General features: G+C 50.4%; 1 protein-coding gene across 1 annotated transcript; it reads left to right on the plus strand.

The window, feature by feature from the left end:
* Positions 1 to 735: 735 nt before the first annotated feature.
* LOC310701495 (uncharacterized protein) lies at positions 736 to 15,013 on the plus strand. Its single transcript, XM_083492465.1, has 4 exons — positions 736 to 821; positions 8,853 to 9,010; positions 11,209 to 11,375; positions 13,605 to 15,013. Exons 1-4 carry the CDS (start codon positions 760 to 762, stop codon positions 14,913 to 14,915), a joined length of 1,698 nt encoding a protein of 565 aa, XP_083348591.1. The 5' UTR covers positions 736 to 759; the 3' UTR covers positions 14,916 to 15,013.
* Positions 15,014 to 15,248: the final 235 nt, after the last annotated feature.

The following is a 15,248-nucleotide window of genomic DNA, read 5'->3' on the forward strand; positions in this document are numbered from 1 at the left end:
GTTCTTAAGGGTGAGCCAATTTGTCCTTTTCAAGTTCACGTTGTCATTTTTCCAGCCTTAAACTCAGTTCTCTACATTTCCACATTAGTTGCAGAGCCGTCTTTCCCATAGGGCTTAGTGGCGCCTTGTGCCACGGCACAGACATCTCGGGGGCGCCCCAGCGAGTGGGGGAGCTGCGCAGCTTTGCCGGTGGCCTCCCCTTTCCCTGCACGCCCCGGTGTCCAGCTTGCTTCCCAAGCCTCCTGTGCATGGCAGGAGCACGGGAAGGGAGCCCCAAAGAGGCGGGGGGAATGGTTTCGAAGGGGATGCTGGAGTCTCTCTCAGCAGCTCCCTGTCAGAGCTCCCCACCAGCAAGCGAGGACCCCGTCTCTTCCTTTTCAGTGCGGCGGCTTCCCAGTGAGCCGTGCCCAAGTGCATTTTCATTTCTCCCTTATGTAGCGTTGCGAAATGCAGTGGGCTGCACATGCGCACTCCGTACGCTGCATGTGTGGTTGTGGGCGAGGACAATCTGCTGCTGTCCCACCACACCCACTCACTTTGAGGGGATCAGGGAGCAACCGGGGTTGGCCTGTGTGTTTGTGTTAAAAAAAACCCTCCTGCTGTCCTTCTTTCTTGGCCACGAAACCTGCAGGGGCGGGAGGAGTGACGCTATTTCTACCGTGGCTCTCCGTCGGTGGGTTAAATGCCCTCTCTTTTCAAATGACAGGAAGGATTCGAAACCTGCGGGGCCAGAGATTTACAAAAGATTGGAAGAAGTATATGAATTATTTGAAGAGCAACTGTAATCAACAAATTACGCTAGTGGGACTACAAGACGTTTTGTAAGGAGAAATACCGTATACAAAGCGTTACAAAGCAGAAAAAGATAGAGATATTGGTTAAGAGTTTGAAATGTAATAGGGAAGATAAGAAATGCATACTAAGAGATTAGATTGGAAAATTTTCAGACAGGACTCATGAAAGTCAAAAAAATTGAATAAGATGTAAAAGTATGTTTAATTACTGTTGAAAATGGTATGTTAAAACACACACACACACACACACACACATATATATATATATATATATATAATAAATGCCCTCTCCTTTCTGCTTTCCTCTGTCCCACTTTCTCTCTCTCTTTTCATCCAGTAAAGGAAGGGTTGTAGGTTCCCCTCACCCCCAGATCTTGCCTCCCCTGTAGTGAAATCTGTGGAATTCCCAATTTCAGGTCAACAACTCTGGGGAGCCTTTCCTACAAAAGGTCAACAACTTTGGGGTCCCCCCCTTAAGAAGGTCAACAACTCTGGGAAATGGCGGGGGGCGCCGCCGGTGGGATCTTTGCACCACAGCGCCGGATATGCTTAAGATGGCCCTGATTAGCTGCTTAAATAATAATAACAAAAGTTCTCATGGTGGGGGGCAGAACTTGACAGGATATAGATAAGAAAACCAGAACATCGCACACACAAACACACCCCTTAAGGCACAGCGTGCACACCTTGCCTGACTTCTGTTGATGTTGGAGCTCACAAGATGTGCATCTTCAGCCAGCCTTGTTTTTGTGAGCGAGCGAAAGGGGCGTGGTCAACGAGGGGGCGTGGCTTGGAGGTGCAGAGCCAGGGAAGGGCCCCGCCCACCTCGCCTCCTCCTCCTCCTCCTCCGCATTGTTTTGGTTCTCGGCCGCCACGTGGTTTCGGTGGAGGCTACAAGTTGTGATCTGTAGGCAAGGGAGGCTGATCTGCCTCTAAGGCTGTGGGGCGGTGTGTGTGTGGGGGGATAACAGGGGGGTGTAGCTAGGGCAAATAGGAGGGGGTAGTAGTGTAGGGGGGAGTTCTTGGCCTCTCCTTCCTTGGAGGTTTTTAAGCAGACGTTGTTGGACGGCCATCGGTCATGGATGCTTTGGTTGAGATTTCTGCATTGCAGGGGGTTGGGCTAGAGATTATCCTTGGGCTCCTTTCCGTTGCAGGGAACCAGTGGGGGAGGGGCGCCCTTCGGAGCCAACTACAGTGGTACCTCGGGTTAAGAACTTAATTCGTTTTGGAGGTCTGCTCTTAACCTGAAACAGTTCTTAACCTGAGGTACCACTTTAGCTAATGGGGCCTCCTGCTGCTGCCACACAATTTCTGTTCTCATCCTGAGGTAAAGTTCTTAACCTGAGGTACTATTTCTGGGTTAGCGGAGTCTGTAACCTGAAGCATCTGTAACCCGAGGTACCACTGTATAAGCTAAAAAAGCTATGGCTTAAGGCCCCACTCTCTTGGGGGCCCCCAAAAAAAATTAAAGGGAAAAAAACTGCATGTACTGGTTATGGAGGGCAAATGAACATTGGCCATGGAGGGCACTGAGGACTGGCCGCAGAGAGCAAATGAACATGATTGTCATCACAGTGGTACCTCGGGTTAAGAACTTAATTCGTTCCGGACGTCCGTTCTGAAACCTGAAACTGTTCCTAACCTGAGGTACCACTTTAGCTAATGGCGCCTCCCACTGCTGCCGCTGTGCAATTTCTGTTGTCATCCTGAAGCAAAGTTCTTAACCAGAGGTACTTTTTCTGGGTTAGCAAAGACTGTAACCTGAAGCGTCTGTAACCCAAGGTACCACTGTAGTCCCAAATCTCATGGGTTCAGAAGCGAACAAGCGAAAGGCTTCAGAAGCAAAACAGCAGCTAGGAGGTCAGATATTTATTGTTGCAACAAGACTTCCAACTCCAAAGATGAAGCAGCCAGAAACCAGGAAAAATGGTTGCTTCAGGTTTTGAAAGTTTTCAGCGTTTCCCATAATACTGTATAGTGTTTCTCAGCCTTGGACCTCCAGCATGGGCTTAGCCAAGGGGCAGCTGCCCCTCCCCAGATCAAGTAAAACAACAGAAATACTGAACTAACTGACCAATCACGTCAGTCCTGCCCCCCAACAAAAACCCTGGCTATGCCCATGGCCTCCAGCTGTTTTTGGTCTACAACTCCCACCATCCCTGACCACTGGTCCTGCTAGCTAGGGATGATGGGAGTTGTAGTCCAAAAACAGCTGGAGGCCCATGTTTGAGAAACACTGGCGTAATACATTTCTAGATGCATCCTCAAAACATCATAGATATGTCACAGAAAAGGTATGGTGTCAGGCAGAAATCTGAGATCCAGGCACACCCCTGTCAATCAAGTATAGGTGTTTTGGTTTTTTTGCTTACTCCATTACAGTACAATAGAAAGTACAATTCCTTACTTCCTGAGTCATGTCAGATACACCCCGTTGTCTTGTTAGGGTTTAATTCCACTATGGGGTGAGTAAGCATTGTGAATGAGATGGTTACCCGTCTGGCAGGATATCACCGGTTATGACTCCTTGGAAAGCTTCTGCAGATCTGATTGTGGTGTAGTGGTTAAGAGCGGTGGACTCGTAATCTGGGGAGCCGGGTTCGCTTCCCCGCTCCTCCACATGCAGCTGCTGGGTGACCTTGGGCCAGTCACACTTCTCTGAAGTCTCTCAGCCCCACTCACCTCACAGAGTGTTTGTTGTGGGGGAGGAAGGGAAAGGAGAATGTTAGCTGCTTTGAGACTCCTTCGGGTAGTGATAAAGCGGGATATCAAATCCAAAACTCTACATCTCGGGGATTATGGCAAACTGGAGTGGGCTTGCTAACCCCTCTCCTGAAACCTCACTTCCCTGGGTCCTAAATGCCATTGGAACAGAGAAGACTGATACGCCGAGTGATATCTTATGCGCTTCTAAAGTTTTCTCATAGAATAACATTGAGCCAATATGTAGATTCAGTGAATCGCTATGTTTGCCATATTCAATGATTTCCTGTGTTGTCCCGGAGTCGCAGGCTCCTTCTGCAAACTGAGCTGGCCTCCCCAGGCAGATGCAATGCCTTTGCAGATATGTTGGTGTCATTTTCCTCTTGACCCTGAGGGCCGCTGTTGCGTGCCTGTCAGGGATCTGAGCAGAGAGGTACTTTATGAATGGAGTTTTGAACCTAAATGAATGAGGCTTGAGGAAGCCCATATTAATGGGTAAAAGGGGGCAGGGGCAGCGGGAATCCCTCTTTGCTCCAGTGGGGTGGGGTGTTTCAGTGGTGTTGGTGGCTTGCCTGCCCTGGGCACTGGCAACCTATGTTATGCCACCGTCTCCCAACCTTACCTGGGCCAGCTCTGGATTTAGAGCGGAATAGGGTGTTGAGTTGCTGAGAGGGTGCAAAATAATAAAAAATACAAGAAGTATTATTAAATAAGAAATAGCATCTCTCCCCACCTGGTGATTTACAGGCGGCGCCCTCGATGGCAGGGGCCCACCAGAGCGTCTGCAGATCAGGGTCCGGCGTCGAAAGAAGCTGGTTGCTACTCTGAATAAACATTCACAAACTTTTTATTGATAATAATCAGCTAAATAGTTTGAGGATCTATACAACTTTGTAACATGCAGAAAACAGCATTCTCAGAGAAACCAAAGACTGGAACTGAGGGAAGGTGGGGGTTGTGTGGGAGGGTGGGGGGAGGGAGGAAAAATGGGGGGTGGTGGAATAAGGGTGATATATTTTTGGATAATATGTTTTGTTTTAATTTTGAATAAAAAATATTAAAAAGAAAGAAAGAAGCTGGTTGCGGCTTCTGATCCTAATACAGTGGTATCTCGGGTTACATACGCTTCAGGTTACATACGCTTCAGGTTACAGGCTCCGCTAACCCAGAAATAGTGCTTCAGGTTAAGAACTTTGCTTCAGGATGAGAACAGGAATTGTGCTCCGGCGGCACAGCGGCAGCAGGAGACCCCATTGGCTAAAGTGGTGCTTCAGGTTAAGAACAGTTTCAGGTTAAGAACAGACCTCCGGAACGAATTAAGTACTTAACCCGAGGTACCACTGTATTGCAGGGGACCTGAGGGTGGGGCATGCAGAGCATTCAGGGACTAGTGGGTGACGCCTGTAGCTGCGTCTGCAGGTGGAGCCGGGTGGAGTTTCTGCCTGCTTGTGGCATTGAGAAAAGGAACAGGAGGGGGCCACTCCACTGTGAGAAGGAGACCCCACAGCTCCTCAGCCCATAGCTGTCAACCTTCCCTTTTTTTGCGGGAGATTCCCTTATTCCAGCACCGTTTCCCGCTGCTTCCCAGCGGCGTAGCGTGGGTTGTCAGCACCCGGGGCAAGGCAAGTAATTTGCGCCCCCTAACCCTTAACCTGCCGCTGCTGCCAGCTTCTTCTTGCTGCTGCCTGGTCTGGTCTGGTGTGGTTCTCTCCCGCGCTCAGCGCTGCGCTGGGCGGCCGCTGCACTGTCCCTCCCCCAGATAGTCCCTCGCTCTCTCTCCGCACCGCACGCCTGGCACCCACCCCCTCCACAGTGGGCGGCGACCCAGCGGCTTGGATCGGATTCGCACAGCCAGCACTGCAGTGAGAGAGAGTGAGTGAGCCAGGTAGGGGCAGAGAGCTGCGAGTGTGCCCCCCCAGATGTTGCGCCCGGTGCGGCCGGCCCCCCCTGCACCCCCCCACGCTACGCCACTGCTGCTTCCCACTGCTATCCCAGATTGTTAGATATCCCGTAGACACCCCGGGACAGGTGAAGCTGCTGATCCCTTATTTTCAAGGCTGCTGATCCCTTATTTTCAAGGCTGCTGATCCCTTATTTTCAAGGCTGCTGATCCCTTATTTTCAAATATGAAAGTTGACAGCTATGCCTCAGCCTGGCAGGGAGCAGAGCACCTTTTGGGTGTCCCTGCACCCACCAAAATCAGCTGGAGAGCTAAGTCTGGGAAACACTGATGTATTTAGAAATAAAAATCCCAGAAGCGTCCCTGGCATGAAAAACAACCCTGTAACAACTCTTGGGCTGCAGCCTTTTCAAGGTCTCCCTCAAGGCAACTTTGCCCGCAGGATTTCCCCCACGCTCAAGCCTCGCTCCCGGAGCCAACCAATCGCAGCGCGCCCCGCCAGCCACGAGCCCGGTCTCTAAGCTGCCAGACGCTCCGAAGGCCGCCTTCGCCCATCAAGGGCGCGCTTACACCTGCCGGGCTCCGACGGCACTGCGCAGGTGCAACACACAGCTGGGACCCAACCCTGCCTAGGAAAGCGTCGCCTTCGGTGAGGGGGCGTGGCTTACCCAGGCCGAACCTTGAAGAGGCCCCGCCCCCGCCGCGAGTGTTAGTTTGGTTCCTGCTCGCCACGTGCGTCTTCGCTCCTGTTTTTTCGACGGCGTGCCCGCAGAGGCAAGGCAAGAGCTCCGCGGCGGAAGGGAAGAAAGGAGCGGGACGGGGGCTTCTTTGCCTTCCCACCCCCAAAGCAGTGGGAAGGAGAGGGCGGTGGGCTTCCTGGGCGCTGCAATAAGCGCGGGAGAAGCGGGCGGTATCTGCGCAGGAGGGCGGCTGCTGCCCGCAAGCGAAGCCTGGAGACGGGAGAGGAAATGTGGGAACCATCGGAGCTTTCTGGTGGGCAGATCCACTCCTGCCCCCAGACGGTTGTCAAAGGGGGGCGGCCAGGGTGCATTTTTGGGGGGTGAAGGGGTGCCCTCCGCACCCGTCCCCTCCGGCTTCAGTAGAGTACGCAGGTGGCCCGGGACGGGGCGCGTCTCTCGGGCGCCTCCCCAAAGTGCGCTTTTTTGCTCCGCTTTCCCCGGCGTTATTCTGGGGCGGAGGCGCCTGCCGTGCCTTCCTGGGAGGCAGCATGGGCTCGGTAGCTTCCCCTGCTCCCCCGGCCTTGGCCCCAGCTCGTGAGCCCCCCGGGACCGGCTCGTGGGTTTCCTAACCCCGGGGCGCGTCTTAGTTTGGGCCAGGAATTCTGTTTGATTTCCAAAAGGCAAACGCGAGATGGCCAGTCCCAACAGCCGCGGCCTGTTTCCCTCCGACTTTCCCTCCGCGTCTCTATTCCGGAGTGTGCCCTCGACGGGTATGTAGCCAGCATGCACAAGGAAGCCTTGCAAAATCCAATCCCCCCCCCCCCCCGTTAATTTCCGATAAGCACCAACCCCCGGGTGTTACATTCCCTATAGTGTCTCTGTGACTCGGGAATATGCTTGGAATGGTGCCCTATTGCTTATAACTTGTTAAATTGATTAAATTGATGTACCCGTCTCTGGCACTGCCTGGTAAAGAGTGGGTTATAAAGCTTTGCAAGATTGAAATTAAAGACAGGTGAACATAACTTCAGTCTAGGACTCTTTACTGTTGTGAAGTACAGCGGTACCTCGGGTTACAGATGCTTCAGGTTACAGGCTCCACTAATCCAGAAATAGTACCTTGGGTTAAGAACTTTGCTTCAGGGTGAGAACAGAAATCGCGCGGCGGCAGCGGGAGGCTCCATTAGCTAAAGCGGTACCTCAGGTTAAGAACAGTTTCAGGTTAAGAACGGACCTCCGGAACATAACCAGAGGTACCACTGTACCTAATAAAGGGGGCACTGCCCTCCCAAGCTGGTGCATAACAGCCTTAAAGCACTCGAAAACAAAATTAGAAAGTGTCTTTTCACACAAATAATTAGTCCTACCCACACAAATAATTAGTTCTTACCCACCCACAGTTTTTGTTTCAGCAGCCATATATAGTTGCTAGTGTTTAAACGTTTGGAAGTCAGAAGCATTAGCTCATGGGTAGGGAAACTAAGGCCCAGGGCCCGGATCCGGCCCAATCGCCTTCTAAATCTGGCCTACGGACGGTCCAGGAATCAGCGTGTTTTTACATGAGTAGAACGTGTGCTTTTATTTAAATGCATCTCTGGGTTATTTGTAGGGCATAGGAATTCATTATTTTTTTCCAAAATATAGTCCGGCCCCCCACAAGGTCTGAGAGACAGTGGACCAGCCCCCTGCTGGAAAAGTTTGCTGACTCCTACTGATCTACTTCATTACTCCCAGTGACTAGCCAGCAAGTACTGACTTAACGTTTTTGCCCACCTTTGGAATATTTGGCTAATTTTGGGCTGGCCGACACAGATTTTAGCAAGGCTGAGGATTCAGCACCAAAGAATATGAAATACAAAGTTGAGTTAGAAATCATTTTATAAATTGGTACCTTCTCCTAACAGGGAAACTTTCAGAAACTGAAAGAAAACGTCTGGTTTTGTTTTCATTGAAAATCATTCTGTTAAAATTAGATACACCAGTTAACCTGCCTCTGAAAGGATATCAGCACCAGGGGAGCCTACATGGGATTTGTGGGGTGCCAGGAAATAGCTTGTACATACCGGCACAATACAGTGGTACCTTGGGTTAAGAACTTAATTCATTCTGGAGGTCTGTTCTTAACCTGAAACTGTTCTTAACCTGAGAACTTTAGCTAATGGGGCTTCCCACTGCCACTGCCCCGTTGCCGTATGATTTCTGTTCTCATCCTGAAGCAAAGTTCTTTTTTTATATATTATATTTTATTGGTTTTCAAATACAAAAACAAAATTATACACTAAACATCTTAATCACATCTTATTTCTCTTTTTGACTTCCCTCAATTTGTCTCCAATTCCTTCACATTATTGCTTTTTTACACATTGCTACCCGTTGTTGTTAATACTATTAACTCCAGTTCATTTTTAATACTTATTTTCCCATTTTCACATCACAGAGCTTCTTTGAAACTTACAAACGTAACCTGATTATCACTCAGTTTTTGCAAATATTGAACAAACTTCTCCCAATCTTCTGTAAATCTTTGATCTCGTCAATTCCCTGAAGCAAAGTTCTTAACCCGAGGTGCTATTTCTGGGTTAGCAGAGTCTGCAACCTGAAGCGTATGTAACCTGAAGCGTATGTAACCCAAGGTACCACTGTAATCGAGAAAGCAAAGAGTCCTTGGCAGGATCTTAACAGATCAGTCGTGGTGTTTACAGTTTTGACTTGAAAACCTACCTTGCAAAGGCCTAGCTTTCCCCCCTCACCCTTCTCTCATTCTTCTGTCTCCAGCAGCTCCATGCCCAAGAGGAGAACGGTCCGCTCGCTGGAATGGCTGTGCCTGGAGAATGTGGCTAAAAATATCCAGCGCATCTGGGCCAAAGCTTGTGCGGAAAACCACCAGGACGGGCACCACGTTCGCTCTGTTGCAGAGCCCTACATCTGCCTGCGTAAGAGGGGCATGACAGATGGGAGGCAGAGGAGAGACCGGCCATAAAGACCCCATGGCCAAGCCACAGACTGCATTTCAAAAAGGCAATCTGCCGAAGCATTGGGTGGGTGGGGGGCACGTCTTGGCCCTGTAACCTCCTGCAGTTTGCATCTCTGGCGAGCGAGCCAGTGTGGTGTAGTGGTTAAGAGCGGTAGTCTCGTAATCTGGTGAACCGGGTTCGCTTCCCCGCTCCTCCACATGCAGCTGCTGGGTGACCTTGGGCTAGTCACACTTCTTTGAAGTCTCTCAGCCCCACTCACCTCACAGAGTGTTTGTTGTGGGGGAGGGAGGGAAAGGAGATTGTTGACCGCTTTGAGACTCCTGAAGGGGAGTGATAAAGCGGGGCATCAAATCCAAACTCTTCTTCTCTTCTTGTAGCATCCTATGCAGGTGGTCCTGTAAAAACTGGTTCTGACGCTCACCTGGCTAGAAAAGCTGCCTAGGTAGGAAGGCTCCATCTCTTAAGGCAGAGCTGGGGAGCAGGTGGCCGTCCAGCTGCTGTTGGACTCCAATTCCCATGAGCCCCAGCCAGCATGACCTGTAGTCAGAGATGATGGGAGTTGTGGTCCAGAGCAAAGTTCCCCAGGAGCCGGGTAGGGTGGAGGACTCCCTGGTCCTGAATGGGGTAACTGTGCCCCTGAAGGACCAGGTGCGCAGCCTGGGAGTCATTGACCCACAGGTCAATTCTGTGTCCAGGGCAGATGTTTATCAGCTCCATCTGGTATGCAGGCTGAGACCCTACCTGCCCACAGACTGTCTCACCAGAGGGGTGCATGCTCTGGTTATCTCTTGCTCGGACTACTGCAATGCGCTCTATGTGGGGCTACCTTTGAAGGTGACCCGGAAACTACAACTAATCCAGAATATGGCAGCCAGACTGGTGACTGGGAGTGGCCACCGAGACCACATAACACTGGTCCTGAGAGACCTTCATTGGCTCCCAGTACGTTTCCGAGCACAATTCAAAGTGTTGGTGCTGACCTTTAAAGCCCTAAACGGCCTCGGTCCAGTATACCTGAAGGAGCGTTTGGCCCCCCATCATTCACTGAGTCCCCATTTTAGAGGAAGGAACTCCCCCCAGTAATCAAGGTCACTGAGTTCCAGCGCCGAGGGCCTTCTGGCGGTTCCCTCACTGAGAGAAGCCAAGTTACAGGGAACCAGGCAGAGGGCCTTCTCGGTAGTGGCACCCACCCTGTGGAACGCCCTCGCACCAGATGTCAAAGAGAAAAACAACTACCAGACTTTTAGAAGACATCTGAAGGCAGCCCTGCTAAGGGAAGCTTTTAATGTTTGACAGACTATTTTATTTTAACATTTAGCTGGAAGCCGCCCAGAGTGGCTGGGGAAACCCAGCCAGATGATGGGTTGGGGTTTAAATGATAAATTATTATTATATTATTATCATAGTCCTGCTCTTAGCAGCGCCTTTTCCTATGCAGTTTCCTGTTCCGGTAGATCACTTGGCTACCCAAGTTTTAAAATACAGATAGGTAGCCGTGTTGGTCTGCCATAGTCAAAATAAAAAAATTCCTTCCAGTAGCACCTTAAAGACCAACTAAGTTAGTTCTTGGTATGAGCTTTCGTGTGCATGCACACTTCTTCAGATACTTCTTCAGGTATCTGAAGAAGTGTGCATGCACACGAAAGCTCATACCAAGAACTAACTTAGTTGGTCTTTAAGGTGCTACTGGAAGGATTTTTTTTATTATGACAAGTTTTAAAAGTTAAGCAAAATCCGGCAAAGTCTTTGCCAGGGAGCATGCCAATGACTAGCTGGCTAATAATAATAATGATAATTATTATTTTTATTATTTATACCCTGCCTATCTGGCTGGGTTTCCCCAGCCACTCTGGGCGGCTTCCAACAAAATATTAAAAATACATTAAAACATTAGTCATTAAAAACTTCCCTAAACAGGGCTGCTTTCAGATGTCTTCTAAAAAGCAGATAGTTGTTTATTTCCTTGGCATCTGATGGGAGGGTGTTCCACAGGGTGGGCTGGTTCCCTGTAGCCAGGGGAGCTTTCCTTGTAATGTCCTGCTGTCACCCTCTGCACCTTCTGGTTTGCTTCTAGCTCCTTACCACCTGAGGAAAGCATGTGTCTAGTTGTTGTGCAAAGCTTTGTGTTTATATCTGGGTATTTCCTCCCCACCCAGCTGACTCCCTTGTCCAGAAGCTGTTCAAGTTAATGGAGGAAGGCAATCGCTTGAACCGACCGGTCCTGCGCTTCCTCCTGGTGCCACAGCTGACGGTGCTGAGTTTGAACATGTGCCCGAGGCTGGTCATCAAGGCCGTTGCCGACATCATCGCAGTGCGTTGCAAGGTAAGGAGTGTGCATGCTTTGTGCTCTGACTTGGTTCCTGCGGGGAGCTCCTTCCTCTAAAATGGGGACTCCTCTCTTGCTGCCTCCTGGCCATAGCTGTCAACTTACAGATTTGAAAATAAGGGACCAGCAGCCTCGAAAATAAGGGATTTGGGCTTAGTTTATACAGAAATCCGGCACTGATGGAGCCATGCTGCTTTGGCTGCCACTGACTGTGTTTTGCAGGGGGTTGGACTAGATGATCCTAAGGGTCTACAACTCCCACCAAAGAAGAGGGGCAGACAAAACTGATGAACAACGTCGAGATGGCAAAGCTTACAGGCAGAATTAGAAACCAGGAAGAGGACCTCTTTAATAAGTTCTTAACCCGAGGTACTATTTCTGGGTTAGTGGAGTCTGTAACCTGAAGTGTATGTAACCTGAGGTACCACTGTACAGTGATAGCAGCTAGCAGCTGTGGGTTTTTTATTTTTTGCCTCCAGCAGCAAAACATTCCAGTCCTGCAGAGAGCATGCATAGAATCTAGCCTACCACACAAACACAACTTTCGCATGCATTGTGCTTGGCGGTTTTGCCTCTTGCCACAACCACCACTGACATCCGGCCCTGGAAAGATTGCCCAGGGAGGAATGTGGCCCACAGGCCCTCACCCCCAGATGGAACTGATGGTGGCACGTTTTGTGGGCTAGTGCAGATGCATAGAGAGTTGTGCTCAATTCGACGCCCCTTGTTTTCCAGTTCGCAAAAGCTAATTCGACAATAAATCGGTGAGTGCTTGGTGAGGTTTCTTGTATGCGTTTCTTAATTACTGCATTGGTACTATGGGCTACTGTGCTCTTAGTACGATGCTTTGTGAGCAGAGAGCGACCATTAACAGTGGAACGCTGGACCAGCAATTTCTACCTTCTGTGCATTTTGTGTGACATATGACCACAGGCAAAGGATGCCATGTTTTGGTAGGTGTGCCTGTAGGGCAAACATTAAGGGACACATACACAGGATCTATGGAACCTCCTTTACCTGATCAGACAGAGGTGATGAGCAAACCCAACACATTAACACACAGCCTGCCATTTATTTACAACGACTTCTGCCAACTTGGTGCTGCCCCATACGCCTTCTGCACTGGCTGCGGCTGATGGGATTTGTAGTCCGGCAAATCTTTTTTTTTTAAATAAATATTTTTATTATTTTTTAGCATACAAAATTATATAACGTATTGCACAGTTTATCACAAATACATTCTTATTGGACTTCCATCAGCACCTCTGATAATCCTCCATTTTAATCACATCTTACGCCTTTCCTAAATTAAAATTGCCTTTACATCTCTTAACATATCTCTCCTTCTCCATTTTTACAATATTTCTAATATTACTCCTCACAGAACTTCTTGCAAACCTACAAACGGCGTCTGGTCGTCACAAATACTTTTAAAATAATCCGTAAATTTACTCCAGTCTTCGGTAAACTTCTGGTCCCACCGGTTTCGGATCCTTCCTGTTAGTTAGTCAAGTTCCGTATAGTCCATTAATTTCATCCTCCATCCTTCCATCGTTGGTAATTCTTGCTTCCATTTTTGGGCCAATAGTATTCTTGCTTCTGTTACTGCATATAGAAAAAGCTTACATTCCTTTCTATTTACCGTATTTTTCGCCCTATAGGACACACTTTTTCCCCTCCAAAAATGAAGGGGAAATGTGTGTGCGTTCTATGGGGCGAATGCAGGCTTTCGCTGAAGCCTGGAGAGCGAGAGGGGTCGGTGCGCACCGACCCCTCTCGCTCTCCAGGCTTCAAGAAGCTACCCGCAAGCCGTGGGAGAGCTGCACAACTTCGCGCAGCTCTCCCACGGCTTGCGGATAGCAGCCTGTTCTGGGGACTGGGGTCGGGGGAAGCTCAGGCTTCCCCCGCCCCAGCCCCGTGCCTGGGGGGGGAAATAATTCCCCCCCTTTATTCCCCCCCAAAAAACTAGGTGCGCCCTATGGGCTGGTGCGCCCTATGGGGCGAAAAATACGGTATATCATTTCCAGCAATACCCAAGAGAAATGCTTCTGGTTTCTTTATAAATGTATATTTCAACATTTTTTTCAACTCGTTATATATCATCTCCCAGAAGCATTTCACCTTTTTGCATTCCCACCATGTAGTCTGGTGAATCTGGAGGTCTGCAAACGCTGTTGTACGTGAGCAAAAACAAACCTTTCCCTTTCTCTTTCCCTGACACGGCAGAACCTGTCTTCCCTGGATATCAGAGGCTGCTGCCGGATCCCCGCAGACTCCCTCGTCGACCTGGTGAAAGCTTTGCCGAGCCTCACCCAACTCAACCTGTCGGACACCCAGTGCAACGCCCAGGTGCTTGCTGCCGTGGGCTCCCACTGCCGGCAGCTTCTCGAACTGGACATCGTCGATTGCAGCAGGCTGTCTCCAGAGTGCCTCCTCCACCTGGCCTACGACCCTGCCACAGGCTCGCTCCGCTCCCCGGCCTTGAAGGTGCTCAGAGCCAGATATCTGATGGGCAGACCTCTCCTCCAATGCATGGTTCAGCACTTGGTCTTTCTGCTCCTGGCCTTGCGCAGCCTGACGATCTTGGACCACCCTTTTGTTCTGGAGGCCGTGTGCGCGATCTACAGGCGGCAGTTTGACAACACCCCGGTTGCCCCCGAGTTCCCCTCCCTGGAGGAGCTGGCGAGACGCAGGATGTCCGGCCATAGTGGCCACGGGCTCACGCTGACCCTCACAGAATTGGACGATGTGGCACTGAGCTTCCTGCCTGCCGCTTTAGCCGTGTGCCCGCACTTGGCAGACGTGACTCTAATTCTCGAAGGCAGCCCTGGCTTTGGCCAGGACTTTGCATCGTGGCGCCACATCTCCCGCCTGACCCTTGACAACGACAGCCAGTGCGACGTTGCTGATCTTCTGCCAATGGCGGCCGCCCTGGGAGCACAGCTCCACTCTCTTTCATTGAGCGGCTTTCTCTGCGAAGATGCCTCTTCCTTCTGGACCTTCCTGGGCCACTGCCTGAACCTCCGGAAATTGGTGGCTAACCTCCCTCCTCCAGCAGTGTGTGCTCCTGACGATGACGACGACGACGATGACGAGGAAATGGTTGAAGACTTGGAGGAAAATTTCAGCCCTGCGCCTCATCAATTCCCCCACCTCTGGCACATTTTCCTGATGTACCCTGACTCAGAAGGCCCCCTTCCTTCCCAGCACAAAGCCGTGTTCAGAGCATGCCTTGTGTCCCTGCTCAGACATTCGCCGCAACTCAAAAGCTTGCTGCTGGCTTGCTTGCCTTTCTCCCTGGACAGCGTGTTTGAGCAGGTGCTGGAGCCGCCGGCCTCAGCCCTGACTCATCTCCAGAAGCTCTCCTTGATGGAAACCAGGGTGTCTGGAAGCACCATCCACCTGCTGTTATCCTCAGAAAACCAGCTGAGCTTCCTCGATGTGCCGGCTTGCTCACGCATCTTCAGGGCAGACTATGACGACTTCCTCAGGAGAGTCAGGAGTGAGGGTTTGGACATGGAGATTTCCTGGGAGTGAAAAGCCTGCTGTTGCTGCTGCTGCCGAAGACGGCTGCTCCTCTTGTGTTGGGGCCAAGACAGGCTCTCTCTTAATAAAGTTTGCTTTATCTAATAGTTTTTCCGCCTCTCAGCGATCTTGAAACCCAGAGTGGGATGGTCAAGTGTCTTTATGTGTGAGTTGGGAGCAGAGAGGGGCGTTTTACGCTGGGCTTGTAGTAGCAGCTCCTCCCTGAAACTCATGGGCATGGAAAGAACCCTGCATTTAGATAAAAAAAAATAGTTTAAAGGTCCATCTAATCCAGTGCAGTGGTACCTTGGTTCTCAAACTTAATCCGTTCCAGAAGTCCGTTCC

Source organism: Podarcis liolepis (assembly GCF_965112155.1).
Source record: "Podarcis liolepis genome assembly, chromosome: 2".
NCBI lineage: Eukaryota > Metazoa > Chordata > Lepidosauria > Squamata > Lacertidae > Podarcis > Podarcis liolepis.

What these genes read in the sequence shown, in the direction of transcription:
- LOC310701495 (XM_083492465.1), top strand. Translation starts at nt 760, where the DNA reads ATGAATTATTTGAAGAGCAACTGTAATCAACAAATTACGCTAGTGGGA. An exon ending in GTGGGACTACAAGACGTTTT is followed by an intron (nt 822 to 8,852) that starts GTAAGGAGAAAT and finishes TTCTGTCTCCAG; the next exon opens with CAGCTCCATGCCCAAGAGGA. An exon ending in AGAGCCCTACATCTGCCTGC is followed by an intron (nt 9,011 to 11,208) that starts GTAAGAGGGGCA and finishes CTCCCCACCCAG; the next exon opens with CTGACTCCCTTGTCCAGAAG.